The 21,460-nt window shown below is 32.8% G+C and overlaps 1 protein-coding gene across 1 annotated transcript; it reads right to left on the bottom strand.

The window, feature by feature from the left end:
• Nucleotides 1-630: 630 nt before the first annotated feature.
• On the bottom strand, nucleotides 631-19,626 carry LOC113519809 (dihydroxyacetone phosphate acyltransferase). Its single transcript, XM_052900547.1, has 12 exons — nucleotides 18,923-19,626; nucleotides 17,702-17,878; nucleotides 16,897-17,026; nucleotides 12,451-12,654; nucleotides 11,920-12,071; nucleotides 10,625-10,789; nucleotides 9,648-9,972; nucleotides 8,010-8,147; nucleotides 7,448-7,527; nucleotides 6,895-7,056; nucleotides 6,316-6,464; nucleotides 631-5,235 (listed from the first exon to the last, which is right to left on the bottom strand). Exons 1-12 carry the CDS (start codon nucleotides 19,109-19,111, stop codon nucleotides 5,088-5,090), a joined length of 2,019 nt encoding a protein of 672 aa, XP_052756507.1. The 5' UTR covers nucleotides 19,112-19,626; the 3' UTR covers nucleotides 631-5,087.
• Nucleotides 19,627-21,460: the final 1,834 nt, after the last annotated feature.

Raw genomic sequence — 21,460 nt, 5'->3', positions numbered from 1 at the left:
TAAATGTAAGTAACAACAACAACAAGGCGTCTCTTTGCCCGCCAGATGGTGTGGGCGGGCGAGGTAGGGGCCCCGGGGCGTACCCCACTACCCCGTCTTCAACTCCGGAGGCATTAACCTCCGGGTCACTAGGTTTGCACTGGGTTTGCGGGGTGGTTTTTTCTTTTTTCATATTAGTGATGAAGTTGGTGGCGTTTCTTCTCTCTTGCTGTATATATATATATATATATATATTTTCTTTTTTTGTGAAATGAAAGTATATAGGTACTTACAAAAACCATACCAACCACTATAATCTGTGCCGGCCGTAAAATACGTGATACGTGCCTACTGTCTTAATAAAAGTTTAATTTTTTTATACAACTTAGAATGGCAAACAAGCTGACGGCCCACCTGATGGAAAGTGGTAACCGTCGCCTATAGACATGAGCAGTACCATGGACATAACAGAGTATACTGTTTCGCCCATGACAACTTCCATGCGTTGTCATTCCTGAGGACTCGGGTGTTATTCCACAGGTCAGGTGTTGTTAATTATAATTGAATAGCAAAATAATACCAAAAATTCCACATATAACAAATAAGTGGGCAAGTATATTTTAGAGATAAAGAATAAATAAAACTTAAAAATGGTATATATATTGTTTTATTTAATACGAGTAAATACAACAGGCAATTCACATACATAAAATCAATAACAAATTAATACTGGTTAAAATGCAGGCCCTGATCGAACGTGAAGTAGAAGTGGCAAACACACGTTTAATACGTTTTTACTACAAGACATTACTGTCTCGTTCTATCTCAGGTGTATACATGGGGTAACGATATCTATCAATAGATTTGTATGTTACTTATTTAGGCGACAGAATCGGTTGAAATATAAAAAAAATGAATAATTTTCCACTCTCTGTTATTATTAAAGGGTTAATCTCTGAAGACGAACCAGTAACGACTACTTCGTTTCGTCGTATTTAAAAGATTACGGTAAATAGGCAATGGGGTCGATTCAGAGGCGCCATTTCTCTATAGCTATTTTTAAAATTAAAATTTCAATTTGATATCACAGCGAAATCTTTATTGTAATGACCAATATGAACTAACTTTAAAATAGATTTAAGTCAAAATTATAAATTTTGTTCATGATGATCGATCGATCAGAGCCAATGATATAGTCGCAACTTGCTGGCAATACTTACCAGTATTTAAATATAATGCAACAAAAATAAAATTGCAGAATAATACTAAGAAAATTTTTCACAAAATGTCAATACAGAAAATAATAAAAAAAATTAGGTCATTTAATAAAACTTGGTATACTTAGTACACTAATACGTACTAGGTATAAGATTTATCAATTATTTTTGTTAAACAAAGCTGGACAAGAAAATACAAACTATGTTAATAAAAACTTCTGAATACAACACTATATTTTTTAATGTTAAAATTCGTTAGCCATTTGCTCGTAATTACGCGAAATACAAAGCAGTTTTTTTTTTATTTTTTCAAGCCAGAAAATAACATATTTTTTTATCCATAGCATATATACAGGACGTCGCTATGTCCTGTTATGTCCCATTACGATCTCCCTACCAGCATTATAAAAAAGTAATAAATTAATGGGATCGATTCTGAAGCAACCTATTTCAAAAATTAAAATGACATTTTGATACGACAATGAAATTTTTATTGTAAGGACCAATAGAAACTAACTTAGTCATCGATTGAATCCAAAATGATTATAATTTTAGTTTGAAATAGTCCACAAAACGGTAATTTTGTAAAATTATTAAACTAAAATATTAGGTTCAGAGAAATGGTGCTTCAGAATTAGTCCCATTATTAGGTACATATATTTTTATTATCATCACATCTCTAAAAACTACAAATTACCCTAAGCTCTGTGAAGATTAGGTACGTGTATATTTTTTTTTAATTTAAAACAATCATAAAATTTCACTAAAATAAAAACAAATACATTCATTATTTACGGTTCGCAGTATAATTTTATAAATGACCAGATATTATATATGAACAAATTTTTTACTTCTAAAGATAGTGCTCATAGCATTGTTCATTTTTGGCAAAACATTAATTGTTTATAAAGGGTGAAATCGACCGCGTTAGCTGTACGTAACAGTAAGAGTCAAAGCATGCTATAGAAAATATTAAGCCGAAAATTTCACATTTGAAAAATTAGAAAACGGTATTAACTTTTGAGTCTCGCATATTAACTTAATAATATAACGCGCCGGTTTAATTCGGGAGGTTCAACATTTTTAATCGTTTGTTCGACCCATAATTTTCTTGTGAATGTAAATACGTTGACGTTTTTAATTCGACCCTGTATTGCTACTTGTAAGACTGAGATGCTCCATCTTTATTTACATGTAGCAAAACACATTCAAATCACTTGACAATGTACGAAGTCCAAAAAGGAAAACTGTCATTACAATACAAAAGTATATACATATTTGCTTGAAGTCAGCAACATTGTTAAGCAACTATTGAGCAATTTTGCAACTTAATTGACTATATAAATAATTCTATATAAATAATTAAACCTACAGAAAACTAAAGTTTAAGTATAAGCGCAAAAAATAATACTATCACATAAATTCCTTGGGATTTTGTAATACTCATGTTAGTGTAAAATAAACCATTATATGACTAATAAATACTGTTAAATGTATTATACCAATATAAACCGATTAATAAACGGAGCGGTGCTGCACCGCACCCTTATGTACAAAGACATCAGATTAATATATAAAATAGTTTTTTTTATACAACTTAGAATGACAAACAACCTGACGGCCCACCTGATGGAAAGTGGTAACCGTCGCCTATTGACATGAGCAGTACCATGGACATAACAGAGTATATTGTTTCGCCCATGATACCCCCCCATGCGTTGCCATTCCTGAGGACTCGGGTATTATTTCTCTGTATCCTGTAAATACACTGCCTATACAAGTATCTTACCCTTCAAACTGAAACACGGGGAAAAAGGGATTGTTAGTAATGGAGACTAAAAATACCTTTGCTAGCAATATACCCAACCAGGTCGACCTCCTCGCGGTTCCCCCTGGAAATTATCATGGTTAATTCCTGATGAATTCATCATGATGGGCTAACTGGCCTGTTTTGATTCCCATTAGCGTAGGCGAGGTTACCACACCATTATCACTCATCAAGAAAAAAAACCGAAACATAACCATGCAAACACAACTGCTTCAAGGTAGAAACACGAATGGAACAGAGGTGCCTAAGCAAACGTCTTTTGTACAAAGTCTCCCTCTGGTGTATATATCATATACAGTGTTTTTTTTTAATATGTGATAATGACATGGCAACCCCGTCTGCGCTATCGGTATACACTGGCGGGGCGCCAGTGATAGATGACTGATGAGGATGAAAGCAGGTCAGTTAGCCGATCTTGACAAATTCAACTGGAATAAGATAACATGGTTTCCAGGGGGAACCACGTGGAGATTGACCTGCCAGGATATATTACAAGTAATGGGGCTATATGACCCTATTACTAACGATACCTTCCCTCCCCCCAGCCTCATGTACAATGTTTGCACAGGACAGCACGGCGCCGAACCGCTCCGTGTGTTAATACCCCAATATTATATCACCGTTATTAATTACTTAAAATACAAATATTCTAAGAATATATATTTAATCTACATTTCAGCGACTAGTAAGTATAGGTATGTATTGCTCATGGGCACCACTAAATTATATGTCAACATCACTACATTAGCTAAATTTTATATATTATAGTGCAAAGCCTTTTCCAATTAATATTTGTCTTGCTTATGGAAAATAACAAATGTATAATGCAGTCCGCATTATATTGATATAAATAAATACTATTAATTTATTAATTAATCATTAACCTTTTAAATACAATATAAATTCATATTATTCGAGACAAAGGCTAGATATATTCGCATTTCGTATTCGATTTCACGTTCATGCAATAAGGAAATGACTTCCCAATAGCATAGTGTTAGTTGATCATTGAGTCTCACTATTATAATAGTTTGTATACAAAAACCTAATTAACTCGAATTAAAAGTACTTTTAATTCGAGTGTTTGAAAGCAGAAAAAAATGTCAAATTTTAAATACACAATCGGGACTTAACGCAATGTAAAAGTTTTTACAGGTAACGTGGATAACATCACGCCGTGGTCCTGTCGTGGTCACGATGTGCTGCAATCCACGTCGAAACGTCGGCAATAAAGAAACAGGTACGCAGGTACTATTTACCTGTAATAGCTTTTACATCGCGTTAAAACCCGATTGTGTATTTAAAATATGTGTACACAACGCGAAAGTTTAAAATCAACCATTGTCAAATTGTTTATAAAATTATAATACTGATATCTGAATTGTAATTAATAAATATGTATTACATATTTATTAGTAAAATTAATTAAAATAATTTTTAAATATATAGAGGGTAATGTCAATGGCGCTCGGCGTTCATATTCAAATCGAATGGCCGTAAAAATGTTTTGTTTTACTAATACAAATAGTAATACTAACCTAAAATCAATAACCATCAGTAACCATAAATAAATAACCATGTCAGTATTTTAAATACATAAAATAAAATATTATAAAATAATTCTCTGAAACATAGTAAAATTAAGAATTCTTCAACTTTTGTTTTTCTCCTTATAGGAGGAATTGCTTTTCTCGTGGTTCTACTACAATATCTATTATACAGCCCCCCCCCCCCCCCCGCGCGATACAATATATTCTCATAAAAATATAACTATTCAAATATGTTGACAAAAGTGCTATCATAAGACAATACAGCTTTATTTTGTATATTCGACAATTTCCTGCTCTTATCCTAATTATTTAGGGTCGGCGTAATATAATTTTATTTATATTACATAAGGTTTCGGTTTTGTATTTTTTTCATAATTTAAATGGTGTTATTTTCTTTTTAATTAGTGTCTCCAATTATTCACAATTTTTAATAATTCATGGCATTGAGTTGGGAACTTTTTTTATCACAATATAAAATTTCTTAGTAATAATATAAATAGTCCATAAAACACATTAGAGTCTACATAATACATGCGTATTATCGAGGATTACTGAATTGCTTACATCGAAGGCCACTTTGAATTTGGGTTGTACAGTATTGATTAAATGTTGACATTTTTCCATAACTTCTGGTGATAATTGATAAATTGTGTCTGCAGTGCTGAAAAAAAAATTTTTTTTTCATATTATATACCATAATTAAATTGTAAAGAACCTATATTTATATCATAAGTAAGTAAGTACTCCAATGCTTTGAGCAGGGCCCGGACAGTTACATTACAATTCGGGTTCCGTTGGTTTGTCGGAGATGTGGTGAGTGCGAAAGCGAACCCATGTCTCCGACATATGGCACCTCGAGGGTATATCGTCTGGTTTTTGGTGGGTACACCCCCACCTTACGGGGGGATTCCCACAGTACCCATTCACCTCCCACAAGGTGTATGGGGCTGCTTAAAGCATTTTCCAGATGTTAAAAAAAAAAGGTTCCGTTGGTTTGTCTAATCGTGTCCATTGGACCACTGGTTTGTCAGAGTTATTTAGACAATGTTTTATCTATTAATAAATTTTAATCTATCTACATCAAGAGTCCTTGTAAAGTAAACAAACATAACGAATACAGTACGAAAAACCTTTATGCTATTTATTTATTTAAATAACTTTATTGACCAATTGACAATGTGGTATAAATGGCGGATTTAATACCAGTAGCATTCTCTACTAGATAGCCTTTGGGATGAACAGTGAATCACGAAAACAGTACTGCATTTTTAGGCATTAAAATAACAGATGTACCTAATAAACGTAACTAATCTACTTTCATAACATAAATTATGTTAAATCTAGATCAATAGTAGACATTTTTTTATGGTTTCCAATAAATAAATTAAATTAAATTAAAAATTATATTTATTTTTTAATTACATAAGTGTAGTCCGTCTATATATTAATAACTAGTAATTCGGCCCGATTTCGCACGGGTAGATTTAATTTTCGAATATACTATATATATATATATATATATATATATATATATATATATATATATATATATATATACTATGTCACTTCATGGTATGGTAGCTTTCTATATTTATAGTTGAAAGAATTCTTAAAATCGGTTGAGTAGTTTTTGAGTTTATTCATTATAAACAAACAGACAATAAATAAAATTTATTTATGTAAGAGATAATGTCAAGTTACGAAAAAATTTTTTAAAAACATAAATGTAAATAAAACTTACTCCTTCTGCTTTATTAGCGCGCGTCCCAATACGAGTCCCTGCAAACAGTTACCGATGCTCTCCAGGCTGAGGCAGTACGGGTGACATCCGCTTCGCTCCGCCCTTTCTTGTACCAACTTCAAAGCTTGTTTATGCCCACAGTTAACTTGCTGTAAATTTGAAATATATATTTAGGTCCATTCTTATTAATTTTATAAATGTGAAAGTGGCACCATGGATAGCACAGAGAGTTTACTGTGATGCCCGTGATAGATGCAAGTCTGAGAAATATGATGTGATAGTTCTATGCCATGTAAATTCACTACTACATCCTACCCTCAAACCGAAACAGCCACTCAAACACTTAAAAAACACAAAAGGTTAATCACAATGAGTGGGGGGAAGGGATTATTAGTAACGGAGACTAGCATCCCTTTGTTACCCAGGTCAACCTCCATGTGGTTCCACCTGGAAACTATAGTAAAATATTTTTAATGAATTTGTCACGATGGGCCATTATTTGCTTTCATCATCCATCTATCATCTGTCACTGATGATGCCATTCCATTATCATGTTTTAAAACATATCATTATGAGTACCTCAGTCGTAATGTCAGCAGCGAGAGATAGTGTGGTGAGTGCAGGCCAAATGGACCACTTGAGCAAGAACTGCAGTCTCTCATCGCTCCCTGGCACTAGTTGACCATCTACCGACGCGATGATATTGTTTTGTATACAATAATCTATCGACTCCGCTAACGTCTAGAAATAATAAAAATACAATATAGCAACAGTTAATTTTAAACTTTCGCGTTGAAACGTTGGCAATAAAAAAAGCTATAAAGGCTAATAAATTAGCTGCAAAGGTTTATTCATCCCGTTAAGTCCCGATTGTGTATTTAAAATATAGCAATAATTGTAACGTACGTATTAACTATCAAAATTCTAACACGTTTTAAGTTTAAGTTTGATATACAATTTATCAACGATAAATGAAAAAAAAGAAACGTTCTTATAACAAATTAAAGCATTGATCACGCATTAAAATTTCTATTAGACTATCAGTAAACTTTTGAAATTTAATAACTTATAAATTTTTATTTTTATTAAACTCCTAAAGTATATAATATGGAAAAGTGAACATCTTTCTTACCTTTTCCTCTGTTTCTTCTATATGGAAAAATTCATGACGTAAAAGTTTCCTTATTTGATGATAATCTGAAGATAGCTCATCTGGAAAAATTAATAATTTATTTTTGAGTATTTATTTGACGATCTTTGTTTAATTTTAGCAAAGTTAGTGTTCCGTATTGCAGCCACATATTATAAGTTCCTTTTTTTTAACAGCTAAATTGCTAGCAACGTGTCCTATCAGGTCGACCTCCACACGGTTCCCCTTAGAAACCATCGTGGTTAATTCTTGTTGAATTTGTCACCATGGGCCAACTGACCTACTTTCGTCCTCATCTATCATCTATCACTGGTGCCTCGCTAGACCGCTTATAACCGCCGTATAGCGCCAGCGGGGTTACTATTCCATATTCACCCATTTAAAATTAACGGCTTAACGAATCACTATGAAAATTGTTACACACGTACTATATGGAATGGAGAAGCTTATAGGCTATTATTCATCCTAGTGATTGAACATATCACGCGAAGGAAGTCGTGGGTAAAAGCTAGTCTAGCTAATTAATAAAAAATATAGCTGTTACCTTTTGTGATTGGTCTTCTAAGCACAATGAGTAAGACGATCGCCGGCGGAACTAAATAGTGCAGTATCGGATTTACATACAACTGCAACTGTATTATTGGTATGGCGGTCGCCATTGTTTCTGCTTTTAAAATGTGACCTGAAACAAGATACCCAATATATATTACTATCAATTTTAGAATACATAGGATATCATCACCATCACTAACGAAATCCAGCAATAGATTCTGATTCTTTATTTGCATTAAACATGGTTACATTAGATATTCAATTGTGTATACTTCGAGCTACATGTTTCATCAGAATACTAGTATGCAAACTTCCTTAAAATACTATAATCTAGTTAATAATAGTCATTTAAGTAAATTAAATAAATTAATAATAATCATTTAAGTAAATTAAATGTCCATTATAAATACACATATAACGGGGGGAAAGGGATTGTTAGTAATGGAGACGGAGAATCCCATTGCTAACAATATACCCAACCAGGTCGACCTCCTCGCGGTTCCCCCTGGAAACTATCATGGTTAATTCCTGATGAATTTATCATGATGGGCTAACTGGCCTGTTTTCATTCTCATCTATCACCCATCACTGGTGCTCCGCAAGCGTATCCCGTTAGCGCGTGCGGAGATTACCATACCATTTTCACTCATCAAAAAAAAATACCCAATAACATAAAAATAAACATACTAAGAATGATGAAATATGTGTATATATATATATATATATATATATATATATATATATATATATATATACATCAGAGGGAGACTGTACAAGAGTCATTTGCTTGAGTATCACTGTCCCATTTATGTTTCTGCCGTGAAACAGTTGTTTGCATGACTGTATTTCATAGGCGATATATTTATAGGCGACGGTTACATCTTTCTATCAGATGGGCCGGCAACTTATTTGCCATACTAAGTTGCATGAAAAAATATCCATTCCAGAGTAGATCTAGACTTATTTTATAAGATCCTACCACTAACTTCTGCAGATATAAGGCTTTTTATTGAAACTTGGTTTAAATTAAAGATAAGTTAAAAAAACAAATACAAGGCTTCCATTATGTTTGTTCTCAATTAGCCGCAAGTAGGAGTTGCCATTCTTGCGGTCATTTTTTTATAGGCAACTCTATATTATCTTATAGAAAAAAAAACTTCTGTTTAGTATACGTTGCATCATTTACCAACCAATTCTCTATAACTACAGCAACAATTACTTGTAGCCATTTTTAAAAAGGCAACCATATATTACCGTGTAAAGAAAAGAATGAACTTCCATTTGATGAAAATCTTGCATAAATGCATGATGAGTTTATAAATTTAACAAAATTATTCTTATTTTCGTGTTTAACTATGTATTTATCAAAGACATTACGGCCTTACATCGTTAACTGTTATCAGATCAGATTCAACGTATTTCCTTTGTTCTATAACATCGCATCCTTTAAAACTCGAATGAATAAGCACTTAGTGAGACGGCATAATGCGGCCAACCGTTGAGAGTAGAACATTTTCTTTTCGGTTGATCCCATTCATGAATCATATTGTATTTTTGTTCATTTAGGATAATATGGTGTCGTGTAATACGTTTATATAATAAAATACTATACTAAAACCAATTTCGTTACCTTTCATTTTCTTCTGTACATCTCTGGACACGTCCATGAGGGTACCGGATAGCAGACGAAGCCTCCTCTCCTTGTCCAGTTTCACCATCTTGCTGTGCACCACTAATATCCTATTCACATTTCCACGCACGTCGTTCTCAAATACCGTCGCCCCCAAGGTCCTCAACACAGTGATCATCCATTCCACTTGTGATAATACCTCGTCGAGACTCAACAATCGATTCTCTATGAGACTGCTCATTAGTACCAGAGCTAGTAAATTTGATATAGTGGCGACTGTACATTTCTGTTGTAGGATTATCACACGATTGGCAACACTTTGCACCTAGAAATAAAACAATTTTAAACATTTCTCAATAGGAAATTAAATTCTACCCTCAATTTTAGAGTGCAATTTCAGCTAAGAAGAATTGACAAGATCAGCTGTTATTATAATATCATCGAATACACGTGACAAAATTGTTTTTTTTTTTATACAACTTAGAATGGCAAACAAGCTGACGGCCCACCTGATAGAAAGTGGTTAGCGTCGCCTATAGACATGAGCAGTACCATGGACATAACAGAGTATACTGTTTCGCCCATGATACCCCTATGCGTTGCCATTCCTGAGGACTCAGGTGTTATTCCTATGTACCCAGTAAATTCACGTCATATCCCACCCTTCAAACCGAAACACAGCCATGCAAACACAACTGCTTCACGGTTGAAACACGAATGGGACAGAGGTACCCAAGTAATCGACTTTTGTACAGTCTCCCTCTGGTAAAACTCTGGAATATGATATCTATATTTTGTCTACGTCAAAATATATATATCATATTTTATGTAACAGTCAGTATACTAACTAAACACAAAATGTATGAAATTTGGTAGACGGTAAGTTATATTGAATATATAGGTTATTTTATACGCTAAAGCACGCGGGCAACGCCGCGGGAAACAACTAGTATTTACATAAAATACAAATAACGAACCTGTTTGAATTGTTCCGGTGTCAACTGCTGTAGATCTACTGGTTTGAGCATTTCGTTCGTATTCGGTATATTGTTGAGGTAAGATTTTACCGAGAGCGGCGTGCCTATGTTGATGTATATGTTGCCGTAGTGGTCGTTGAGACTGTACAGCGATTTTAACAGGCCCTGCAAAATATGAATTCTCAGTTAATGTTATAAATGTGAAAGTGAGTTTGTTTGTTTGTTACGTCTTGGTGTTTTATCGACTTAAAAAAATACTAACACAAATTTGGTACACAAGTAAGTATATGTATTAAATTTCATATAGATATGACATGGAGAATTATATAAGCTACTTTTTTATCCCAGCCAGTGAACATATTCCAGTTATGCAGACGAAGTCGCGGGTAAAAGCTACCATATATTAAATAAAAAAAATATAATCAAGACTATAATATCTAATGGGGCAGACACAGGTATTCGCCATTTCTTTCTATGGTTTTTAACGTAACACTTGATTTCACAACTGAGCATATTAGAATTCAACGAGAAAAACACAGACATTATGTTTTTCTTTTAAGCAATTTAGAATGATAAACAAACTGACGGCCCACCTGATGGAAAATGTTAACCGTCGCCTATAGACATGAGCAGCACCATGGGCATAACAGAGTATACTGTTTCACCCATGTTACCCTCCATGCATTGCCACTCCTGAGGACTCGGTTGTTATTCCTCTGTGCCCTAATATTGTTCGTATAATATTTATCAGTATGGTATCGATTAAAAAGTTAATCGATGAATTTGACAATTCAAAAATGAACATCTTGTGCAGATCGATTTAACAGTAATACATATATAGTCGATAGCAAATTTAATTCCCTTTCGAATAAAAAAAATCATCAAAATCAGTTAACAATTGACAAAACACAAAAAAGTAAATTGAATAGATAACATCTTCCAACTCGTGTTATTTTGTATATGATTTTTTTTCATCATGGAATACATATATTTCTTATTCTAATATATTTGTACATAAGTTGAAACTGGTATTTAGACTACAGCAGCTTGGCTAGTCGCCTTTTTTATATACATATTTGAATTTTTATATATTTTTTTCATATATTTTTTTGACATCTGTTTTTCTTTTAATGGGTACATATACAGTTTACGTGAAGTGACATACTGATTTATTATTCCTTAGTCACAATTACGTTAAATTATAATAATACATTTTCATACAACGATCGAAATTCGGCAAGCATTCAGACAAATTATTTGTCAATTATTATAAATACTAAGTTGGTACAACTTACCCCAGTGGACTCCTTGGGTTTAGGAACTCCGACGTGCTCATACGCGAAGAGTCCATGCTCCATCAGCCGATCATAGCTCAGGTTCACTGGTACTATCGTGATATCTGACACTTCTCGGGCGAATAGTGGCACCAAGCTCATGGACAACATACCTGCGTAAAACGTTTTGTTCACATCTTATAAAGTAATAGTGATCTAGCCTAGGTTTGAAAGTGCAACTAAAACTACAAAAATACAATTTTTAACAAAATAGCTTTCTTTTCGAAAGAATTTTTAAAATAAGCAGTTTTTGAGTTTATCCATTACAAATAATCAAATCTTTCCTCTTTATGATATTAGTATAGATATAAATTGGCAGGCAATTTTCAGAAAAAAAAAAAAACTAAATCCGTTTATAATTAATGAAGTGAGAAGGTAACAAACATAAAAAACACAACAGAATTGAAAACGCTTTTTTGAAGTCGGTTAAAATATAAACCAATTGTAATGATAAAATAATTTCTTATAGTTTACAAAAGAATATATAAATACCGTATTTCGGAGGTAGACTTTTATTACTGCGACTCCTAGTGCCCTCAAGGAAAAACTCTATCGGGCTGGGGTATTTAGACACCAACGTTCTCACGTACTGTTTGAGAGTCGCCGCGTACAAATGGTCACCAGCAAGGGTCCGGCGAATGTAAAAAGCGCCTGTCTCCCGCATCGCCTTACCCACCACGGCCATCGAATAGAAATCTGAAATGTAACACAGACATTAATTTAAATAGATATCGTAAAACTGCATACTGTACAAACTTGAATTTGGCAAACAAGCACATGGTCTATTTGATGGAATCTGGTTATCGTCATCTATAGATACAAATAGTAATATCATCATATTAGCCGTTGACTGTACATTGCTGAACACAAGCCTATTCCATAAAGTGGGATACTCCCAATAGTTGCCACATTTGTCAGGCGGGTTGGCAGTAAACAGCACATAGATATCGCAAAATACATCGCACTGTGCCGCTATGGTAGCCCTGATGCGTAACGTTTCGGAGAGCTAAGATATAATATTATGTTTCCGTAACCAATAATTTAATTGATATATCCATACTCCACTAATAGAAATACAAACATGCACGCATAAAATGCTTGGCGGCAATAAAACGAGTGCAATATCCAAGTAGACTTTTATAATCTCTTATAATGTACTTTTTGGCCCAATATTTACATATCATCATGATCTCAGAAATTATCTGTCCACTGCTGAACATAGGCCTTCCCTATAGACTGCCTTAAGGAACGATCCCAAGCCACCTGCATCCAGAGCAATGTATTTGGGGTCGTTACCCCATCTAGTCTGGGGGGGGGGGGGGGGATCGTCCCACATTGAATAAGCCCGTAAGGGGTCTCTACAAACTACTGCCAAAATATAGTCCAAAATCTATCCAGAGTTATAAGGAGGTTTGCTATCAATAGATAGTTTTTGTTACATCATTGTTGGTACTTAGCATACGTATAAAATGGCACGTTTAGTTTTATCTATCTACATTATTGTATCTTTGAATACAACATTATAATCCCTTTATCTCTGTTTTAGGACATTCAAACAAGAGAGATTTAATTTGAGATGTTGAATCGAAACTGACAACACGTTCGTGTGCAAATAATACGAAAGGCTCAGCAGTAGAATAATAAAAAAATACGATTTAAAAGAGCTTGTAAATAATTCTATTTGAATAAAGATTATTTCTATTATTGATAAAAACATTATATGTATAATATAAATAATAAAACCGGCAGGTATTGATTTTAGAAGTTTTTTTTTAATGGATGATAATGGAATGTTAATTCACCTGCGTTGTGCGTATGATACTGGCGGTACATCAGTGAGAGATAATAGGTGAGAATGAATTAGGTCAGTTGGGCCATCTAAACAGACGTCAAAAAACTCAACAGTTATTCTTTTAAATTTCTGTTAACATTATGTGTGTTTATTTAAACGTATGTTTAAAATATATGAACATTAAAAAACATGATCGACTAACACCGTCACATTGGGAGGAAAGGGATTGTTAGCAGTGGAGTTTGACAATATGCCTATGTCTAGCAATATGTCTTATTAGGTCGACCTCCACGTGGTTCCTCCTGGAAACCATTGTAAACAATTCTTGTTGAATTTGTCACGATGGGCTAACTGACCTACTTCATCCTCACCTATCATCCTTCACTGGTGCCCCGCCGGTGTATACCGATGGCGCGGGTGGGGTTACCATTCCATTATCATCCATTAAAAAAAAACACCGTCACATTTGTCATTCAAGTAACCGTTTTGTGTGTAATAGGCTTTTTTCAATAAGTATTTTTAATAATAGTTTTAAACTAATATTAAAAATGGACCAAAAATATCATTCGGTATCTTATTATTAAATGTTATTTAATGCCCCCTTCCATAAAAGATTTAATAACTCTTCAAAACAATACTTCGGATAATTGATATAAATACAAGTATGTAAAATTCGAATGGGTTGTTAAACCTTGAAAAAGGTGCGCATTAACGTACCAACACCTATGTGTAATATGTACGTATCTATAATTAAGAATGTAAACATAAATAAGTGTTTAAATAATACAAACGTGGTGGATTTACCGTGTATTTTTATATTTATAGCAAAATTTATGGTGAAAAGACAACATCATACTTACAGGCATATTAATATAATATTTTGTTAGAATGGAAAATTTCTAATAAATAGGTATATGACTATGTACCTAAAAAAAATCAACTTCAAATGTGGCAAAACTTTGATTTAAAAATCTACTGAACCGATTTTGATAAAATTTCTATGGGACTAATCTGTAGTCATATCTTTTCACATAAAACATAGGACATTCCAAAACAATTTATAACTGATGGAGGTATGACGTAATAAACAAAAAAAAAATAGTTTTGAAGTCAGCTAATAATGACAGAATATTTTAAATCAGAATATTTTAAGTCGTTTTCCATTCCGTATTTCTTTAAGAATAAGGTTCAGTTTCAATAGTAGAACGTTTGTTCCACTCATTCGACCAGTTTCACTGTAAGTATCTAGTATAGTAGACAAATACAAAATTAGATACTTATATTAAATGGCAGCAACTACGCCATTAAGTAAGTCAAATAACACAATATTTGTGTAGGGACTTACCGCATCTGACAACTGTTAAGGTAAATAGCAATTTATTCATTTAATACCTACATGTACTCTGTGAGATCATTATTGCTAGGATTAATTTACACGTAAGTACTAATACTTACTTATTTAAGGGACGGAATTATTTCTATTGTTACTATATATACTTAATATTATAAACGGGAAAGTGTGTTAAATCTTTTGTTTCTTTGTTACCTCTTAATGTTTTAACCATATTTTTTTTTTATACAACTTAGAATGGCAAACAAGCTGACGGACCACCTGATGGAAAGTGGTAACCGTCGTCTATAGACATGAGCAGTACCATGGACATAACAGAGTATACTGTTTCGCTCATGATACCCCCCATACGTTGCCATTCCTGAGGACTCGGGTGTATTCCTCTGTACCCAGTATATTCACGCCATATCCCACCCTTCAAACTGAAACACAGCCATGCAAACACAACTGCTTCACGGTTGAAACACGAATGGGACAGAGGTACTAAAGCAATCGACTTTTGTACAAAGTTTTTCTCTGGTATACACGTACTACGTACATAGGGGATGGTGAAGGACATTTGCTACTTTTTATACCGGTCATGCGGATGAAGTCGCGATTATAAACTAGTGAAAGGTGGAAAGGTCGGAATTTTGAACGTCGTAAGGCTACAAATAGGTGGACCAATTTCTTGTTGTAAATTGTATCTTTCCTTCCTCAGTCTTCAATGTATTCATTTGTTTTGTCAAAGGCAATTACTTTTTGTCTGTCGAATGTCTTAACGGCCAGCAAGAAAACCGACCAAAGAGACCGGAACAACTAGTTTTTTATTCAAATTTAAATAGCTTAATTACAAATAGAAAACGATTATTATAATTATTCAAGAACAGCAACGCATGAAAGGTTCCTATAATAGGCATTGCAATGTATTTTGCTATGTCCATAGTACTGTTCATATCTATAGGCGACAATAACCATTTTCCATCATATGAGCCGTCAGCTTGTTTGCCATTTTCTAAGCCATTATATAATAAGACTACAGCAAGGGGTTCCTCAAAAAGGGCCCATTAAGGTGCCATAAGGGTTAACAACGCGCGCGTGACATACCTGGTGTTACAGGCGTCCATAGGCTACGGTAATTCGTTTACCATCAGGCGGGCCGTATGCTTGTTCGTCACTATAGTTGCATAAAAAAAAATAGACAGGTATGCCATCTTGTAAGTCATCACTTGAGAATGGCCAGACCGATTTGGCTATTTTTATCCGAATTTTGGTAAGACGTCTGTGGAATTAACTAGTTAATAAATCGATTTTATAGTAAAGGTACTAGTATAGTATTATATTATCTGTGATAAAGGAGATTTAAGATTTCATTGCTAACAATTGATATATTGATAGTTAGACCATGAGGTCCCCTGGAAGCAATCTAGTTGACCCATAGTGACAGTCGTCGTGCACTATGGGTCAACTGACATTAATTAGGGGAGAAAGGGATTGTTAGTAATCAGGACGACCTCAATTCCACCTGGAAAACATCGTGTTGAATCCCAAGTATATTAATTATGATGTAGCCTATTGTGATATATATACCTGACCTACCTTTTCATTCTCACCTCAGTGATGCCCCGCTAGCGTATACCGTTAGCGCAGGTGGAGTTGCCATTCCACTATCATTCATTAAACAAATTGCATAAATTCTTTTTCATCATACAGCACGTGGAATTACAATTCCTCCCTGGTCTTCTAAATCTATTTAACAAGTGACTATCATTTTCAAACATTAAAAAAAATTGTGATAATAAAAAAAAAAACTTACCCATGCCGGCTGCGACAGCTGGTAAATCGATATCATAATGATAGCAGAGGTATGTCATCAAACAAAAATCGGCATAGCTTCGGTGTGTAGGCAGGAACAAAATTGGATTCGTTTTCATTGATGATCTAAGCTAAAACACAATGTTACTCTTGAGTGCTCCAATATTGATAATATATCATATATTATCAGAAAACTCTAATGATAATTATGAAACACAGTTTTATGATCTTTATATTTCATCTAATGTGGAGGGTGGCCCAACACTATGCTTACCTCCACAGAAGTGTCATGCAAAAATGATAAAATATAAGGGAGATTTAAGTTCAGCACTGGATGATAGATAAAACATTTTATTTATTTCAATTTTTTTTGCAATTTTCTCTATAAATAAAACTGAATTTTTTAAATATTTTGCTATATATAAATAAGTTATCATTAAATACTTAAAATAAGTCTTAAATTACTATCACTGGTGCAATCCTATTAATTGTAAATATAAATGTTTGTAAGAATGTAATGACTAGATGAATTTAAATGAAATTAAGTACACAAATGGACTATATTCTAGTTTAAATATAGTTTATATTTTATTGTAATTTCTATTCTATAACTTAAGTTAATTAAATAATATTTAATATATATATATATATATATTAAATAGGTTAAAACTTCCTTGATTGTATTTTAAATTTATAGTATGAGCAGTCTGAGAAAGATCACTAAAAAATATAAATAGATAACTTATTTTTTGACATTTTTATCTAGAAACTTAGGTTGATGCAACAAAATCTGATTATTAAAATACCTTTAGAACAGCAGGCTCATTGACAAATATACCAATTTTCATCATGAATGATATTTTCAAGAAGGCTATTCCCATCCATCTGATCACATGCATTTTTTTATCGAGACACATTTCTTCAAGATAATTCATAACTTCTTTTTTCAATTTTACTTTACACCCTCCATTTCTTGCAGTCTCCTGTTTTGTAGATTATAAGATAATGTAAGGGAAATAAATAAATCTAATTTATTTTTTTAATAATTTATTGATTCATAAAAAATATGGGACACCAAATAATATTAAGTAAGAAATATATATTATTATTTAAAAAAATATAAATTATTATTTTTATTATTCATTTGTTCTGTTCCTGTGTATAGGTGACTGTAACCATTTTCTGTTAACTTGTTTGCTATTCTATTTTGCAAAAAAAATATAATTTATACACTTTTGTAAATTTACTTTTAGCAAATATATCGGGTTATAATGAAAATGTACATAGGTAGACTTATCCCTAGAAGAGATTTCTTGTAGTCAACCTAGATATGTTCTAATCCCTTCCCAACCAACAACATATCTAAATTGAATAGAAGAAATCCCTTCAAGGGATAAGTACATGTACATTATATATAATTAATTACAAACATGACATATATGATTTTTTATTAATGAATAATTACCTACATAACTGCAATTTTCAAAAAACAATAAAAAAAAACATACTAATAACAAGAAAAAATTAATAAATAAGAAATAAGAAAAAATATAACAGACATCCTATATCACACACTTACAATGGTAATCAGCAGGACATCTTGGAATATACTTAATGACTAACAAAGGCAACACAATATTATTTATTTTTTAATGAATAATAATGGAATGGTACATTGCATTGCCAGCGCTAATGGTATATACTGGTATAGTACCAATTAATGAATATAAACCAGGTGGAGAAAAGAAAGGACAGCTTTGAAGAGAGTGGAGTGATTATATCATGGTTACAATAGGTAAAGAATCGAAGACAAGAGTAAGAAACAAAGGATAGACAGAATAATACTGTAAAAGGCTATGGGTACCGACTGACCAAGAATGCTTCCAGAATACATACATTTTATTTTTATTTTATTACAAGAATTAATTTAATTAAGATAGATAAGGAAAAAATAGTATGTATAAAAATATTAACATTTTAGAAGATTTGATAAATGCTTTATTATTATCAATTATAATTAAACTTACCGCTTCAATAAATGAATCAAGATACACCGAATCTAAAACCATGCCCTTCAATTCTTGTGGAGAATAGTATTTGTCCATATTAAATGTTCGGAGAGGGTGCCATGCTCTTGTCATAAACTGAAATATCCCACTTTCCATTTTTCTCGCCAACAAAATATCTCTAAATTCGACTACCTCAGACATTTTCATATGTTTTAGAGAAACTTTATTATTTTACACCATTCTGTTTCACTGGTTTTATTTTTGTTTTAACTGTTTTTTAATTATTTATATATGTTAATAATTTCTTACTTTTTAATAAATGACTTCTCTGTTTATAATCAATAAAAAATTTAATATAACATCTTAACTGGCGGCAACCGTTTGCCTGTGTGTGTAGAACAAAATGAATGAAATTATAAGCGAGCAAGCCACCATCACATGTTCAACTCCCTTGAATACCTTGAATTATTTTAATTATAAATGTATGACTACTATACATTTATTACTGGCTTAGATACATAGGAAATTAGCTAAATAAACATATATATGATTTCAGGTGCTGAAATTGATGTTAATTAATAAACATGAATAAAAAGTTTGAGATATGATATACTAGTATTTGCGTGAAAGCTTGAGGAGAATTTTATTCATTAGCCTGAAATAAAATCAAAGAATTGAATAAATATGTGGATTGCGGACAGAAAATCCTGAATTAAAGTGTAGCCAACTTATTTTCAGCTATTCGGACTAAAGTTTATTAAAAAAGTTGATTGTTATTTGATAAACAAAATACAAAATTTTAGATATTATACTTACTTTTGTGTTTTTATCGTTTTGATTATTCTTAAATTAGGCCTTACATACGGCTAGAGACTAAATTAATATTATAAGAGTTAGAAGGTACAAAATAACTAATTGAGCTCTAAATGACTAAATTGGCAATACTGAACAAAGTGTGAGGATTGAACGTTGCTATGACTGTTAAGAGTTGACACCATTCTTATATTGACGAATATGGAAAATCACTTATGTAACAAAAATGAGTATTTTATGGGGTTAGAAAAAAATAGTAATAAATCGAAATATTCAATTAATTAAACAATTTTAGATTTGTTCTATTATTAAATAGAACATGGTTAGCTGGCGAGAATGTCATATGATATTAAGCTCGCCATTTGTACAAAGTTTTATTGTGCAATAAATATCTAAAATCGATTAATTGATTTACAGATTATATACTTATATTTTATTAGATAAATTATGTTATTTTTTTAACGGATGATAATGGAATTGTAACTCCGTCTGTCGCTATCGGTATACGCTGGCGGGGCACTTGTGAGGAATGCATGATAGGTGATGATGAAAGTAGATCAGTTAGCCCATCGGGACGAATTCCACTAGAATGAACCACGATGGTTTCCAGGAAAAACAGTAGGGAGGTCGACCTGATGGGGTTTATTGCTGGCAATGGGTCAGCTAGACTCCATTACTAACAATCGCATTCCCCCCTCCCCCATGTTATATTTGACAGTATCTACATACATATACAGTGGATTTCGGGTATAACGACGATGAAGGGACTACTTTATTTTCGTCGTTATATCCGGAAGTCGTTACGTGAAGGTGCTACTCAGAATATCACTTTGTAACTAAACCATAAATTTAACTCCAAAACGTACACGCTTCCCTATCCACACTTGCTGACCATCTGTGTGGATGTAAACAAAAGGTTAGAAATGTTTGTGAAAAAAAGAAATCTTGTTGTCTCTTTAGCGGCCAATTTCCGTCGCAATATCTGCATGGGATTTCTAGGAATTTGCTACAAATGATTTATTAAAAACAGTCGTTACACCCGAAATCCACTGTATTATCGATTCAATAAAAATAACTTATGTACATTTTACCAGGCTTGCGTTAGTTGGAACAATGACGTTTTTGTATGAAACTATATTACCTAGAGTCAGCCAATATTAAGAAATGATATTACATCATGGCGGATCATAGCTATCTTGAATGACAATCGGAGTCATGTATTATTTCAAAAATAGCGATTCACTTATAATTATTTTTCTTAATATTATAATAACTAATTTGCTTTTTGATAAATTATATAATAATACACAAAAATGTATTTGTTTTAAGTGTAATATGACATAATAAAAAGAACAAAATTCGTTTTCAGCATAATTTTCAATATATTTGACAAAAAAAAGTATACATAATATTAATTTACTCGTTCATATTCATATCGATGGGGAAGAAAGGCTTTTAAGTGGCCACCCCGTACGGGTAAACGCGGTGTAGGGTGACCCTCTACTACATAGAGTGAAGACTTCAAATGCATTGCAGGAAGATTGGATGCGGATGGCTAGATACCGTTTATATACATATATTGCTATAAAATTCCTGGTGATTTTATTGCGACGGAGCAATTGGCATCATTTCATTCTTACTTTATCTATCATAATTACTGGTACTCCAGCAGAGTAGGTGTACCAGTTGTGGATGCAAGGTTACCATTTTATTTTCATCCCATATAAAACCTCGCCTGAGTTC

Source organism: Galleria mellonella, unplaced genomic scaffold (assembly GCF_026898425.1).
Source record: "Galleria mellonella isolate WM207_F2 unplaced genomic scaffold, CSIRO_AGI_GalMel_v1 utg65, whole genome shotgun sequence".
NCBI lineage: Eukaryota > Metazoa > Arthropoda > Insecta > Lepidoptera > Pyralidae > Galleria > Galleria mellonella.
The sequence above is the reverse complement of the archived record's forward strand: the minus strand, read 5'-3'. Positions and strand labels throughout refer to the sequence as shown.